Source organism: Hippoglossus hippoglossus, chromosome 5, assembly GCF_009819705.1.
Source record: "Hippoglossus hippoglossus isolate fHipHip1 chromosome 5, fHipHip1.pri, whole genome shotgun sequence".
In the NCBI taxonomy this organism is placed as follows: Eukaryota; Metazoa; Chordata; class Actinopteri; order Pleuronectiformes; family Pleuronectidae; genus Hippoglossus; species Hippoglossus hippoglossus.
In genome coordinates, this window is record NC_047155.1 from 10,756,695 (window position 1) to 10,772,892 (window position 16,198).

General features: G+C 41.5%; 1 protein-coding gene across 1 annotated transcript; it reads left to right on the plus strand.

Annotated features, from left to right (window-relative positions):
- The first annotated feature begins 1,372 nt into the window (after nucleotides 1-1,372).
- On the plus strand, nucleotides 1,373-15,694 carry slc6a1b (solute carrier family 6 member 1b). Its single transcript, XM_034584527.1, has 15 exons — nucleotides 1,373-1,862; nucleotides 3,093-3,528; nucleotides 3,844-3,975; nucleotides 4,245-4,345; nucleotides 4,800-4,909; nucleotides 5,301-5,433; nucleotides 6,158-6,292; nucleotides 7,032-7,135; nucleotides 7,643-7,767; nucleotides 8,179-8,291; nucleotides 8,651-8,782; nucleotides 9,912-10,014; nucleotides 10,170-10,270; nucleotides 10,944-11,111; nucleotides 13,043-15,694. The coding sequence occupies exons 2-15, from the start codon at nucleotides 3,282-3,284 to the stop codon at nucleotides 13,154-13,156; spliced, it is 1,818 nt and encodes a 605-aa protein (XP_034440418.1). The 5' UTR covers nucleotides 1,373-1,862; nucleotides 3,093-3,281; the 3' UTR covers nucleotides 13,157-15,694.
- Nucleotides 15,695-16,198: the final 504 nt, after the last annotated feature.

The following is a 16,198-nucleotide window of genomic DNA, read 5'->3' on the forward strand; positions in this document are numbered from 1 at the left end:
TCGGAGCATAATTTTTGTCCCTATATGTCTGAGCAGTGAAACTGACAGGGGGACAGCTGTCTGGCTGTGTGTCTGCCTGTACTCTGCTCTCTATTACCACCACCTCCTTCTGTAATTACAAGCTCCACTGCACACAGGCTCACAATCAGGTGGGGCCCGGGCCACGAGCGCAGCACCACCAGCTCTCGTCTGTGTGGCATTTTGAATCCCCCCCCCACCCCCCCACCCCCTCCCGTGTGAGAGCTGCAGGCCAACATGAGGCTTTTTGCACATCAGAGGTGCCACAGCCTGCGGGCCAATCAGCCAGTTGGGATTAGAAATGCTAAATTTTCGTTTTGTATCATTAGAAGGTTAGCTCACCCCTCATTGGCTCACCATCTGGGCATTCTTTCCTTCCCTCTCGGTGGTGAGGCTTTTCGGTAGTACTCTAGCAGCAGTGCGGAGCCTACAGCATGGCGGACGCAGACGAAAAGATGGAAGGAAAAGAATTGGGCAGATGAGCACAGGGGGTAGCAGAGGCGGCAAGGCATGAGAGAAATAGAAGAGGCGTGGAAAAAAGAGGGAGCAAACGAATAGGGGGAAATGGAAATGGTTGATGGAAGGTTTTGGTCATTTCAGCATCGAATGCATCCGTAACAGTGACATATGATATTTCATACGATGACATAAAAATTAAGCTGCGCCGGCACCAAAATATCATAAGCCACGATGAGGTGTCTCCTGACAAGCTTTAAAAGACCCAAAATATAAAATGCGTAAACCCTCAAAGTTTTCCTCTGTCATTGCCAAAGACAGTTGGAGAATTTGTTTAACATTTAACATCAGTTTAATCCTTGCTCATTGTCACGAATCAAACTTTATCTGTTAAACCCTGCGAGAGTCTAATCTCCCAGCAAGACCCTAATAATTTATCCCGATGTGGGGGTTAAAGTCTGCTTTAAGACTGCTCATTTGGGATGTTCCACAAGGGTATTTCTTTTTTTTTTGGGAAGACAGCGGGCTAAGAAGATTATAAGCACAGTTTTCAATTTATCTCACAGACCCTGACTCCCTTTATTGGCTGAGACCTCCTTATCATGTTTTGCCAGAAGCTAGAGCAGCCATTGGCGTCTCCCTCTGTATCTGCTATACTTTGGAGTGGATGCATTTGATGTAGAAATTGTTTATTTCATTAATCGACCAAAATTTGGTTTCTGAGTTTGTAAAAGTTGCGTTCACGGCAACTTGATGGAATTGAGTCATCTGTAGAAGGAAGTTACAGCAGAAGCAAGTGGAAATCCAAAAGTTATGTAACCTTTATGAGTCTTTATTGTGCATCAACTGGCCCTTGAGTGAGTCGGAGAGAGACAGAGAGAGAAAGAGAGAGAGAGAGAGAGAAGTTGCTGATGTAAAAAAAAAACCTGCTGGAGTAAGGATATAAAACCTTGAGACAAGAGGATGCTCCTCTCTCAAACCCGCTGCTGCCATCTCAGTGGTGGAAATGTTGGAGTTGGGGAGGGTCGACTTTGAGGTGACATTGACGCTGTGTAGATGAGGAGTGAGGATCCTTGCGCTCCATGTTACGTCCCTGCTCAGACTCCAGTTCAGACGGCGGCAGCTCCTCTCGCCGTCTTCTCTCCCCTCCTCTCTTTCAGCACCACTCCTTTAAGGACAGCACCTCGCTCTCCAAGACGCAGTGTGTCCTCCGTCCTCCCCCTCCTCAGGATCATATGTGCGCTGGCTGTCCTCGGATGCAAAGTTTTCACGTTGGGTTTATTCTGTGAAAGTGCGAGGAAGTAAGGTTTTTCTTCTTTTTTTTTTAAAGAAAAATCGGATTTTCCTCCCAATCGGGAAAACAATCTGGCAAGGACAAAGATTTGATTGTAAGTATCTGTTGCGTATATAGTGCGCATTTGAGTGAGTTATGTTTGCGTTAGGACCACTGAGGAATTTGGCACGTAGTGCCTGCAGATGTGCTGAATTTGTGCACAGATGCAAGGCTGCACTTCACTTGATGGCGACGCACAGTTTTCTCATGAGGGTCGTATTTGATCCGTCGGTCCCGCAGCCACATGTTTGCAATGTGCCAAAAAATATGAACGTGCGATCTGTGAATGTCAGTTTTGTCGTGAAACTAAAATAATTCCTGTGCAAATATTTGAAAACAAAGATTATGTGTGAATCTCTGAATGTGACCATGTTGCTTGGTGTACTTCTCCTCACAATTACGCACGAGAGGTGATAAAAGAAGCGCGCTCCCGGTTTCATCCGCTCGTCACATTTGAGCGCATGTTTGGCATTTTAGAAAGTTCGAATGAATACAAATGCAACGTAAATGTTTAGATACAGGGCCTTGCTAAAATTGTGACATCTTATAAATGGTATATTGCGTTTTGAATTAATACAAATTAATTAGAAAATAAATTTAGACACGACAGTTGCGTATTGACTTTTAAATGTGTTTCATTGCTCCTGCTCTTGTACCCTGGCAGTGGGAAGTGGGCGAGAGAATTTAGAGCATCGTGAATCAAGGTCAAGAGCCTTGAGCCTCTCGAGCCTCTAAATTTCTGTTAACATGCAGAATTCACTCCGGGCCATTAAAAGTGATTCTTATTGCATGAGAAGTCTTTATTTGATCCCGTGGGGTTCACGGATCGTGGGGCAGATTCTTCTTTTCTTTTCTCTCCACCCCTCAAGAAATGTCATGTAATCAAAATGGATGCGTGCGTAACAATCACGTACAATTACATTTTCGATATCAATATTATCAATCATATTTTTGCGTGAATTTTCAGCACATTATTTCCACCTAAATAAAAAAAATGTAGTCACACTTTTAAAACATGATTTTTTATTAATAAGTGATTTGTTAGGTTAATGAGGAATAAGTAATTCCACTTTTAATTAACTAAAATCCAGTAACAGGGTTACAAGGTAAATTACGCACAAAGGGTTTACGTACATTATTAAGATGTGATATTCCACTTCTGACAATATTTTAAAACTGGTCTATTGAATGTTAAACAAATACAATTCTCTCATTCTCTTGAGGTGCTCTGGTTTTTATTTGCGAGTGCATTTTTAACCCGGTGCGTATTTCTTGATGTTTCCAGGGTCGCCGGTGCGCTGCTGAGGCGCCTCTGCTCCTCTCCATAATCTCCTCTCTCCGGTGATTCGTCTCTCCGCTCGGCTGCTGTGTGGGAGCTGGCTGCACGGGACGGGGAAGCTGCTGTCTGTCTGGACCGGTGCTGAAACCCCCACCTCCCCACTGGTCAGGATTATACCCGACACGCACTGCGACCATGGCCACCAACGGGACCAAAGCCTCGGACGGACACGTCTTAACGGAGACGTTGAATGACGCGCCCACCACCACCACCACGCCAAACGACAAACCCAAAACCTTGGTAGTGAAAGTGCAGAAGAAGGAGCTACCCGAGAGGGAAACGTGGGGCGGGAGATTTGACTTTCTTCTCTCTTGTGTCGGATACGCAATCGGACTCGGGAATGTCTGGAGATTTCCTTATTTATGTGGCAAAAACGGCGGAGGTAAATCAGGAATTCTTGGCAATTTTCCTTTTATCCATACACCGAAAGGAGTGCAGAGACATCAAAAGCTGCCAGTTAACTCCCGGAGGTCTTTAATTAAAATAAATCTTAAGTGTACCCCATCTACCCACCCCACCCCCACCATGGTAGCCGTGCGTAATTGTGCACAAGCGAGCGCCTGTACGCAGTGAGCTGGGCGCAGTTTGAACCAACCAAATACTCGTTTTTACCACATATCTCTACCTGGATTATGTTGAATGTGATAAGTTTATGATTGACCTTCACTTACACCTTTACCTCTCACCTCTCATTCAGGGGCCTTCTTGATTCCTTACTTTTTGACCCTCATATTTGCTGGCATGCCCCTGTTCTTTCTGGAGACGGCTCTTGGTCAGTACACTTCTATTGGAGGGCTTGGAGTGTGGAAACTGGCTCCCGTGTTCAAAGGTAAAAAAAAGAAAAAGGCACTCTTGTGGTGTCCTAAAGGCCCTTAAGTGTTTTTTAATTGTTATGTTAATTGACTGCCTGGAGAATGCCAAGTTAAATAACATAGACACCCCACATTTTTTGGATTCGGGGGATTTGTAATTACGTAATAACGAGGAAAGGTTTATCCTCTAGTAACAAATATAAAAATAAAAATAAATCGTAAACACATTATTATTCTTTTTAAGCACAATTTAACATCTCACGCCTCTAATCTCCTCTTCTTTCAGGTGTGGGTCTGGCTGCTGCGGTTCTGTCCTTCTGGCTCAATATCTATTACATTGTAATCATTTCCTGGGCTATTTACTATCTGTACAATTCCTTCACTTCTGTAAGTATTTGATATTTATACCCACCCTGGGGGGGTGGGGGGGTTTGGGGGCGGTGGGGGTTCCTTTAAGATCTCACACAAGTGGCCCTTTAAACCAGGACAAGGCACCGATTTTTATTTTTATTTTACATCGTAACCCTTTTAGTTATGTGGCAGCTCCTATTTGCCAGCAGCCACTTATATAACAGTGAACAAGCCTTAACAGAGTATGACATTTATTACTTCCTTTCCCACATAATTAGCGCCTTACACAAGGTATTGATAAATGCATTTGGCGATGAGGCATTCACTCCTGAGAAAAGCATGAAATCTCAATGTCCCAAATGAGTATCACGGTCTTGGCTGCTCGACAGCCACAAAGAATGGGACCCGGCAGTGGGAGAGTGGTCCAAGTAAAAAGAGCTGTCTGTGTGATTTTCTTCTTCTTTCTTCTTTTTTCCCCCTTAATTTTCAGGAGCTGCCATGGCAGACTTGTGGCAATTCCTGGAACACAGAGAGCTGCTACACCAACTACAGCCTCCCAGACACCAAGAACCTCACAAGTGCCGTGGTGGAGTTCTGGGAGTAAGCTGGACACAAGAGTCTTTTATATCACAAGAATACTGGTCTGTTGTGAGCCGATATTAGCTGCACACAAAGGTCATCTCCCCTTCAAAGGGTTAGTTCAGGGGTCAGAGTCTGGTGGGGCCATCTGCATTACTGACTCTGGCCTAATGTATGTATCTGTCTACTCAACTAGCATGAAAAAATGTGAAAAAAAACAATAAATCACATCAAAACCCAGAAAAAAATTGATGAGTGGAAAAAGGAAGCCAGGAATGAATGCACCAATATCTTCTTATGATTGTCTCTTTTTGAATATCCAGACACATGCATGCACCCATACGTCGTGCATGTATGAGATAAAGGATGACTTTGTGCACTGAAGTAAGACTGCTTTACTCCCTCCCTGCAGACGTAACATGCACCAGATGACTGATGGTCTGGAGAAGCCCGGGGAGGTCAGGATCCCACTGGCTATCACACTGGCTATTGCATGGGTGCTGGTCTATTTCTGCATCTGGAAGGGGGTCGGCTGGACTGGCAAAGTAAGTGGAAGAAAGAGGACTAAGACAAAATAAAACTAAATCTACTGAGTGTAGAATTTGCACCATTTCCCTCAATGTGATTATTCAACAAGACTTCAGATTTACTGAAGGTCATAGAAGTGGCTCAATGACATTTTGGATTAATGTTCAATAACAGGATTTTGATTACTTAAATCTTCATTTCTGCATTTTAAATGTGCTAATTCTGTAGGATTAGCAACAACCTTTCTATGCTACAATAAAGTTTACTGTCATAAATATTCAAAAATCACATAAAACAACTATGAAAAGTTTACAAGTAACAAAATACATTTACATGCATTACACACCAACAATCATCAATCAATGTTGGCCTTTGGGAAAAAATTGTGCGGAGACTAGAATTTCCAAAGAAGCATCAATGACAAACTCTTTTTCTGTAGAATTTATCATGAATGATGAGAAATGTGTTGACTCTGACAGCACGGAGTAAAATTAGGTCTTCCAAGAAGTCAAATAGCTCACTGGGAGTGTTGAGCCCAACCAGTGCGGGGTCATCTTGCCTCTGGGGACAAGTAGACTAGGTCACTGTGCTGCTCTGTGAGGGCGGTGCCACAGTCACAGTGGCTCTTTTGTTTAGTTTAACAACAGATTTGTATCCTAACACAACATATATTCCAATAGCGATAATGCTTGATGTCTGTGTTATTCAGTTGGTTGAGGCTTTCATCTCTGTGTCCCACAGGTGGTTTACTTCTCTGCCACATACCCCTACTTCATGCTGTTCATCCTGTTCTGTCGTGGCGTCACTCTTCCTGGTGCAATGGACGGGATCCTCTTCTACATCACACCAGACTTTGAGAAACTTAAGCAGTCTGAGGTATGCTCTTTCTCTCTCTCTCTCTCCTTCATCTGCTCTCTCTTTCTGCAGGCCCACTTGTTTCAAACTGTTTCTGTTCAGGAAGATGCACAATCGTCGGAATAAAGGTGGGGCTACAGAGATTGAAATGAGCTGCAGTTGAAATTTTGGGGGGGGCTTTTTGGGGGGCAACATAGCACACGCTGTATGCAGGCCTACAGTAATGTAAGTAAGTAAGTAAAGTTTATTTATATAGAACTTTTACACAGACAAAGTCACAACGTCCTTTAAAGGGCCAAAAAAAGTTGTAAAAAAGAGTTCGACATTACGAGATGTAAAAATGGAAAACATACAAACGACATAATGACGAACGAGATCTCCCACCATGCATCTGATACTGCCATAAAGCTCTGGGTTTATTCAAATAGATTCTTAGTAATTGTACATGCGTGGTACCAATACTCACCGACAATGTGTGGAACAGTCACTGGTAAATGCATTGGCAGCAAACAGTAGAAGCGAGTTTACTGTAGGTCTCAAAAAGAAAAGCAGACGTGTCTAGTGGATCCGGACAAAGTGTGACACTACTTAGGTTTTCCTCCGTTTGTGATATATAAGAGATGAAATACATTTATGCACGAGACTTGATCAGTCTAAGCAGTTCAATTGTCTCAAATCACCACTTTTCACTAGTAGCTTGACTCCAGCTTGTGTCTACACCTGGTTATTCATCAGTTATTGTCTCGTCTCTGGCCACCAGGTTTGGCTGGATGCTGCCACTCAGATCTTCTTTTCCTACGGGCTGGGATTAGGCTCTCTGATTGCTCTCGGAAGCTACAATACGTTCAACAACAACGTGTACAGGTAGGTGATTGATGAAGTGTCGCCATTCAGGTTTATTTACCACCTTGATTCCATACCTATGAAAAGGAAATGTTAGTTTCTCTTAAAAATCAATCCAGACACATCCCATACCAAAGGTTACGCTGCAGACGGCTCTTCCTGGGATTATTTTTGGTTTCCTGGCAACATGGTGTTTTCAATTTTGGAAATGTTTGAGCCTCCATCTCTCTCAGCTTGTTTTGTTATCTTAGCTCTACCCCCTGCTTTGGTTTGCTTCATCCAGTCTCCCATGGTAGAGTTAACATTGGTCAGCAGCACAACAACCGAACTGAACATACATCCGTGGTTTCAACTGCTGGAGCCATTTTAGAATAACAGGTCAATATAACTGCCACTGTGCTGCTGCAGGATGCAAAATGGCTCTCCGCCGTCCCTTCCCCCCACGCCTCTCAACAATGTGTAAAGGGTTGATAAGGAATTGATACAAGCGTGACAATGGCTGCCTTGTGCTTTGTCTCTCCCCTACAGAGATTCTATCATTGTCTGCTGCATCAACTCCTTCACCAGCATGTTCGCCGGCTTTGTCATCTTCTCCATCGTGGGATTCATGTCCAATGTGACAAAGAGACCCATCGCTGATGTAGCAGCCTCAGGTAATTGCAATCAATGTTGAAACTCGATAGTGACAATAGGCGGGGGCGAGAGATTTTTTTCCACCCAAAAAAAAAAAAAAGCCTTTGAAATTGTTGGGTTTCTTTTTCTTTGAGGCACAGTGGAAGTTTTTACCCTGTCGCAAAATGTCACTTCTGGTTTCTGGGTTTACTAGAGATGCAAAAATTGCTCACTGATTTTTCAAAACTGTCTGTCCTTTGTAAACACCCACATTTAACTTTCAGCACTCGTCTTTCTCCCAAGGGCATCAAGGACCTTTATTTTATCCAGTACTGGAATTATTATACAACACATTTTTAAATACATTTTCATGTTTTACTCATAAAACTCGTTTTTTATCAGCGTCCCATCTTAAAACCTGCTCACAATGATCTTATTTTGTCCTTTATCAGGGCCTGGCCTGGCGTTTTTGGCTTATCCTGAGGCTGTCACCCAGCTGCCTATCTCTCCCCTCTGGGCCATCCTCTTTTTCTCCATGCTGCTGATGCTGGGAATTGACAGCCAGGTAAACATAATGAACACACACACACACACACACACACACACACACACACACACACACACACACACACACACACACACACACACACACACACACACACACACACACACACACACACACTGGCTTTTGGCTTTTGGATATTAATCACATATGATCATGTAGCCTTGCAGTAGAAAAGTAAAAGTGGTGTTTGAGGCCAGGCGTCTGTTCCTGGTAATAAAACAATGTGTAATTGTGTCTTGCTATTACTTCTCATTCACGTGAGGTCTTAATGTGAGGTAGTGATTGATCTGAGGTATTTAATGTGACAACAGTGTATTACACAACCCAGCTGTTTTGACATGACTCTTCAATCTCTCCAGTTCTGCACCGTGGAAGGCTTCATCACTGCCCTGGTGGATGAATTCCCCCGGGCTCTCCGAAAACGCCGAGAGATCTTCATCGCAGTCGTCTGCCTCATTTCATACATTATTGGACTGTCCAACATCACACAGGTACACACACACTTCTCTCTGACTGGCCAATCTGCTGAGTCTCACAGACTTTATATCTGTTGTCAAATTCAGAATAGTGAGTCTATATTACGTAAGTTCGTCACAATGGGGCTTTGTCATGCTTTTAGAATTTTGGCCAAATCTCCTACAAACACTGCATGAGTCCAAAACCTTAATTTTTTATCTGCTGACAAAAAAATACTTAAAATCCTTTCAAAGCACATGTTATTAAATATGATGTGAACTCATCAGCTACACTACAAATGCATTAAAAAACATACACTTCACGAACTACAATCCTCCCCTTGTGGAGCATTAAGAAGTACGACCAATGAAAAGCTGAATTACTGAATGTTGTTCAGTTTAGAATTATTTACTTTTCTTGTCCTCTCCTTGTCCTTCAAGGTTGAAGAATGTAACTTCTGATCCAGCATGTAAAAAGAGATGTTAAAAGTATTTTTGTAATTAACGTTTTAAACTGCTGCCAAATGAAATTAATAGCGAATGCCACACAACATACACCAGCATTTCTTAGACTATTTGAAACAAAAAAAAAGGATCAAAACTTTGTGGAGAAATCAAAAGTCATAGGAACATTGCTTGAGATGCGTCACTGTCTATATTTGGGAGCTAAATCACTGCAGGGCCGAGGTCATGTTTGTCTCTGACACTTGAGGACTCTGCATTGACCCTGTAGTTGTGCCACAGTTGATTCCCATCATGCACTGTCCTGTTGGACCGAGGCAGTTGCCCTAATTGCAGTTGCAGCCAGTATAAGCTACATCAAGCTTCAGGCAGGTCCCTTTGAGCTGGTCCCTGAGATGTCCTGACTGTGGACAGACATGCAGTGTTATCAAGGAAATGTTTGATCTGCACTGACCCTGTCTGCACTCCACTATCACTGCACTGCAGCTTCCACAAGGAAGCCTTTGCACCAGTTCTGTCCTCACCGATGAGATGTCACTAACTCGCACCAGCCACAGCCGCTGGTGCTCTCGCCCTCCATCTTATTCCACTTTAATGGTTTACTTCTATCCAGCACATCAGATACTATAACTGATTATTCTATGTTTTTCTTCTTCATCCGTCTTATCACCTTCTCCTGTTTCCCTCCTCTTTCCTTTCACAGGGTGGACTCTACGTGTTCAAGCTCTTTGACTATTATTCAGCCAGCGGGATGTGCCTGCTCTTCCTGGTCTTCTTTGAGTGCATCTCAATTTCATGGTTCTATGGTGAGCTGCACCCGTGTCTCCGTAATCTCCTCAAGGATACTTTTCACCCAGAAACACTCACACTGCACATGTCTAACTAGAACCACTATGAATTGTGAACTGTACCAATATTTGCATTACGAGATAACTGAAGCACTTTTTGCCTTTGGTTCCAGGTGTGAACAACTTCTACGACAACATTGAGGAGATGATCGGCTACAGGCCCTGTATGTGGTGGAAGCTCTGCTGGGTCGTGTTCACTCCGCTCATCGTTGCTGTAAGTGTTGTTTAGTCTGCACTTGCTTTAATTTTTTCAGCTCACCTCATTTTATATTATATTTTATTTGATTGTTTCCATAATTTTTTTATTGCTCTATTTAATTTATGTCATCATTTTATTTGGCTTCTTTGAAATGAATGATTACTTGACATTTAAAGTGTTTTATTTTATCAGCATCCATATCATGTTTTGAAAAGTGCTTTATAAATAAAATGTATTATTGTCGTAATTATTGTTATTAGTGGGTAAAATGCAAGGTACCAGAAACCAAAGGGGAAATAACTCCCATACAAGCACAATCTTTAGTCTTTTGGATGCCCTGCTGAAGGTTTATATTACAGACAGCAGAACATCCTATTAACTTGATGCACGACACATTATCAGCTTGATCTGACCTTTAATGAAGTGCTCAGTTTTTCTCACTGTGAGTTATTCATTGATCGATATTAACACTGTCTCATCCCTCAAGTATTCAAAAGTATATGAGTATTTGAAAGTACGACTATTTAAACTGTTTCTGATGAAGCTAAAGATCATTTAATAGTGAAACCCTGCTCTAAAATATTGCATGCAGAATTGAACATTTTCTTGCTTTCAAAGATTTCAAGTTTCAAGTCCTGCAGTTCCTTGATGATGATGAGATCTTTTCCCTTGTCCCTCTTGTCTACAGGGCGTCTTCTTGTTCAGTGCAGTGCAGATGGTTCCCCTCACCATGGGCGAATATGTGTTCCCACCCTGGGGTCAGGGGGTCGGCTGGTGCATGGCCCTCTCCTCCATGCTGCTCATCCCAGGCTACATGGGCTACATGTTCCTCACACTCAAAGGCACATACAAAGAGGTAAGATTTGTCCATGTTTCTGTCTCAACTGTAGATGCAGTGGACAGGATGATGAATATTTCTCATCGGATCTGCACCAAAATGCAAACTCTTTAATATCAGTCTCCTAAATATGCCTGATTTTTTTTGACAAATCAAAGAAGAGGTAGAAAAACACCCAATTTCATTATGTTAAAGAAAATCCTGGATCTGACCTGGATCTGCACCAAAATGTAATGGGTCCTTCCTTGACCTACACCTCACCCTTCCCCCAAGTTTTGTGGTAAACTGTGGAGTAGTTTTTGTGTAATCTGGCAAACAACAAACAAACACTGATGAAAACATAACCTCTGCAGAGGTAATCTTCATACTGTAACAGAACAGTTCATATTTGGAGTTCACTGCAGAGAATGTAGTAGTATCCATTGCTGATGATCACAAAAAGAGATAAAATTACACAGAAAATGTTGGGTTGGTGTATTGCAGATATGTAGCCACAGATTTCACAGAGTGCCTCGCTGTACCCACCTCTGAGCTTTTCACACATCGATTAGCTGGTTTGGGTTCTAATCTGCAGTCGGCAGCGAGGCAGGATCTGTGCTGAGGGTTTCAAGTGGATTACTCCGTGTCAAAGATATTCTTTTGCTCAGAAATATTATTACATAGTGGATGGAAGACCAATATTTAGAGGGAGCTGATGTTGTGTGAGGAAAATGTTATATACTGTAAATGTGATACACCAGCCCTGAGGATTTTATAGAATAATTTAGTTTTAACCAGAGTGGGAAGATTAAATGAACATTTAAGGTCATTGTGGATGTTTAGAATACACTGATCCAGAATCTGAATCATCTTTTATTTACATGTGTGTAGCATTGAAGTGGTACCTGAGATGTAATTCAGCAGTCAAAGAACTCTTCGTGCTGGAGGTGAAAACCTTCAGTTTAGCCTCATTTGATTTTGTTTTGTACATTAAAGCTGCACCGAGGCACTGTGACTCAATGGTTTTGTAATGAGCGAGCACACAGGCATGCTGGGTAAAGATGTGATGAATTGCCAAGAGGAGTGGAGCGGCGATAAAGGGATTAGTAAAATAGAGTTTCTCATTCCTTCCCTTGAACAATTTGCAAAGGCTCTTTGCTACAAAACCCACTGAGTTCTCGGTAAACGACGTTGATTTGTGTGCAGCAGAATGGAGCACTGCCTTTTTATTGATCTAATGATTCTAATCAATGGCAGATAACACCTTTTCCAGCACGCCATTAACATTAAGAGCTTTTTCATTTGCAGTCATCCATTGCGCGCTGAATAATAACCTTATACATCTATATATCTAGATATATCTATCCCTGGAGACAGATACAGCTTTAAAGCCACCACTGACAGAATAAATGGGCCGTAATTGCAGACGGAGCAGCAGAGGCTGTCAGAGGCGATGTGCAGGTGTCAGATCCTGCAGTAGCATCTGATGGCTGATTGTCTAATTGTAGCAATCAGCCGGCTGATTAGTGCTCTGCACCCAGGCGGACGCTTACTTTCACAAACACTCCACATAAATGCCTTCTATGCAGCAGGGTCCAAAACAAACAAGAACATCGATAGATTTGAGGTTTGGGGATGTTTTGATTTAGATCTGTGGGCTTAAAAACCTGTTTAATATTTAGTCTATGTGAGAAATAATGGCATTTATTTTCCTTTAACAGCCATATTGCAGAAGCTATATTTATGCAAACCCCTTTATATCACGTGAGGGAGCTTTTCAGAGCCTCAGGCTATACTTTCATCAAGCTCACAGCTGTGGAGCTGGTGTGTTTTCAGCTTATGGGTTTGATCGTAAACTTTGCAGCTGTCTAGTCTCCACTGTCTCATTGTAATTTCAAATTCAGCTGTGCAATATCAGTGGTGTTGATCGTCCCCTCCATGTTTCCCCCCCCCCCCCCCCCCCCCTGCAGCGTCTGCGGATAATGATCAAACCGGTGATTATGAAGAGGTCTCAGGAAAACGGCCCCGAGCAGCAGACGGAAAACCAGAATCAGAACCCTGCCAACGAGGAAGCCTACATCTAGAAACCTCGGCCTGTCCCTGGCTCCACAGCCAGTCCCTCTGCTCTGCTATAGAAAAGATGTAATCAAGGTTGGGAACGACCACCAGACTTCCACGTCTGCTTTATTCACCTACCTCCTGGGGACACGTGAGACCAACCTGATTACACAGTTGTTTTTAGTGGTTATTCTGTTTGTTGATTTGTATAATACAGAGTTATAAAAACTTAAAAGGAAAAACAAACTACCCAGCAAAGTTGTTGTGATATTATGAATTTCATTATGCAAAAAAGTTAGTCTTTTTAGAAAAGGAGACGTGACTTAGGAAATTACTCTATATTGAATATATGATTTAAATTTGGAGGCCCGCGTTGATTAAATAGTAGGTATTGTGCTACTTTGAAGATATTAATTAATCTACTAAACTACAATTACTGTACAAAGAAAAAAATATTGGTAATTGCATTTTGCTTGTACATGAATAAATACATTAAACTGAATGCTGTGTAGTAGGTGAAGAAAATGCAATTTGAAAGTTTGTAAAATAAATATTGAAGTTTGACCAATTTTAAGAAAATCTGGGAATGTGCAACAGGTAAGGCCAAATCTGCTTGTATGTGTAAAATATCATTTAGCCAGACTATCACTCCCTTGCAGGATCCTGCAGTTTGCCTGAAATGTTTACCACCCATGTCTGGGACAACCTTTGAAAAGCACAAGTAAAGTATGGAATTTGAAGCGTCCAGCTTTTCTGTCTTTTTATTTTCTTTTTTCGGCTCGACTGAAACCTGTGGCCATAGCAAAAATAACTTAGATAGCATTACTTAGCAAGAGACTGTTATAATTGTTTCTTTGTTTTCTAAAGAACAATAACTTTGTATGTTGTCTAAATCTTTTTTTGTAGAATCATTTTTTAGGTCGTTTTCTATATGTGAGAGTGAGAAGGACCAAAATCATACTGGAGTTTGAAAGTTTGACCCGCTGACGATACCACTGGATTAAATCAAGCATCCCCATTTTGTCTCACTATAGAGCATTGGGGTGGTAACTACAGCATCGGCCTACAAGCACAATTTGGATCTGTAAACTACCACCTGTAACAATAAAGGTGTAGCCATTACAGAAATCCCACGTTTGCACTGTGCATACAATATTTCTGGCTGAGGAGGACCTCCCCTCCGACAAACCAGTTCAGTGGAGAGAAAGAGTTGTGTTGCAATAAGCCAATGCTATTTCAGATCTACTGTGCATATTAAACTGTGAATGAGGGAAGTTGCAGGGACCACTGCGTTGGAAAACTTTATGATGGATTTCTATGATCGCTACCACTATTCGGACAGGAACTGTTTACTTGTATATCTGTTTAGTAACCCACTCCTCAGGAAACAAAGGTGGACGTGACCAAATTCTCTCAGATACTACCATTATACGCTGAAACAATTAATGCTGTGTTTTTAAAAACAAAATGGAACTAATGTCAAAATTTCCGCCGTTTCTTTCCTCCCATTTATCTAAAATGCTTCATCAAGCAGCGACAAAACACAAACACACAAATCAGCATGTACGTACTTGGGCTCCCTCGAAAGCTGATCCAAATAGTTGCCTCTTTTCTGCGTGCTACTCAGCTATATAGCATCATTTCTTTCAGTGTAAATGAACTGTGATGGCCTTCGCTCTGTCATTTTAGTAGAAGCCATAGTGCGTTTCTATGCTGTGGCGAGTGCAGTTTCCCAATATCAGGCTTAGAGAGAGAGAAAGAGAGAGAGAAACCTTGGCTCGGACAGACGACACTGCGGCAATAGCACTGTTAACACAACAGGACATAGCCAGATGCTACATGGGCCAACACCACTGAAACTCCTCCTTTATAGGGTGAAGGAAAACCTATTGTTACATATCAAGTTTGTTTGGCAATATTCAAATATAAATATAGAAGCTGACTTTGTGACAGACCACAGATATCATTGTATTACTATGAAGGAAGATAAAGAACATTTTCTTCTGTGGCAGCTACGTGCGACAGGAATCCGTTATTTTCCTTTAATTTATGTGTTTTTTTTTCAAAGATAAGTAAATTAAAATGTGCAATGACAAAGGGTTCTGTGAATTTTGTATAAAGTTACCATACTGCAGTTTTCTCTCTTGAATGATGTTGTAAACTGGACTGTGTAATACATGTGTCTGTGAATGCCCGTACAACCTGAGTTTTTCTTTTTCTTTTGTCTAAATGTTGAACAAAAAAAAAAAATACAATGTGATATTATTTGCTGTTTTCTGCAATAATATTATTATCTCAGAAACTAAAGCACATATGTCTCTCAACTGTAAAAATGATAATTACGATAACAGAATAGAGTAATAATAAAGACTATGATATTAAAAAATGTAATAGAGATGTCTAGTCAGAGAATATTGTTTTGTATATTTTTAGCTGTTTCATGGGCCTAATGTAAAATATTCTATGTAAAAAATATAATAAATGTCTTTAGATGGTGTTATATGAAAAAGCATGATTGCGATATATGTTATCTGCAAAAATAAATAAAGACCTATAGATTATAACGTCTGTGCCATGCAATATTTCTTGGGGAAACAATAATCTGGGGGAATTTATTGTCCATTCAGTTCATAAATACATATTAATTATTTCTGCATGACGACATGATATTTGTGAAAAGTAAAAACTGAATTTGTATTTATTAAATGAATATAATTTTGAATAGCTAAAACCCCTTGCTTCAAAATCATGGAAATGCTCTTCAAATGTGCTCTCTGCATTGTTGAGTGAAACTGTCAGGCGTGCACGTGTTATGCTAATGCGCCAATTTTTACATAAGTGGGAAGTGAATTTGCCGTCGGCTCCGTCACCGTGAGAGATGTTCTCTGTAAACTTAGCTGATAGTTTCTGACAAAATGGTTCTTGCCACAACGGTATCCTTGTGACACCTGCACTGAGAGCTGTGCCAGCATAGTTGTTGTGGCTGACAGCCAATCGCTCCCAGTCACAACGCACCATCGCCTCCCTGCCGCTATGCAGTAGTTAGCCTACATTCATTGTAATCCAAA

Excerpts from the sequence above, each read along its gene's own strand:
- slc6a1b (XM_034584527.1), top strand. The coding sequence starts at position 3,282 with ATGGCCACCAACGGGACCAAAGCCTCGGACGGACACGTCTTAACGGAG. Across the intron at positions 3,976-4,244 it reads ACTGGCTCCCGTGTTCAAAG|GTGTGGGTCTGGCTGCTGCG; the intron begins GTAAAAAAAAGA and ends CTCTTCTTTCAG. Across the intron at positions 7,768-8,178 it reads CGCTGATGTAGCAGCCTCAG|GGCCTGGCCTGGCGTTTTTG; the intron begins GTAATTGCAATC and ends GTCCTTTATCAG.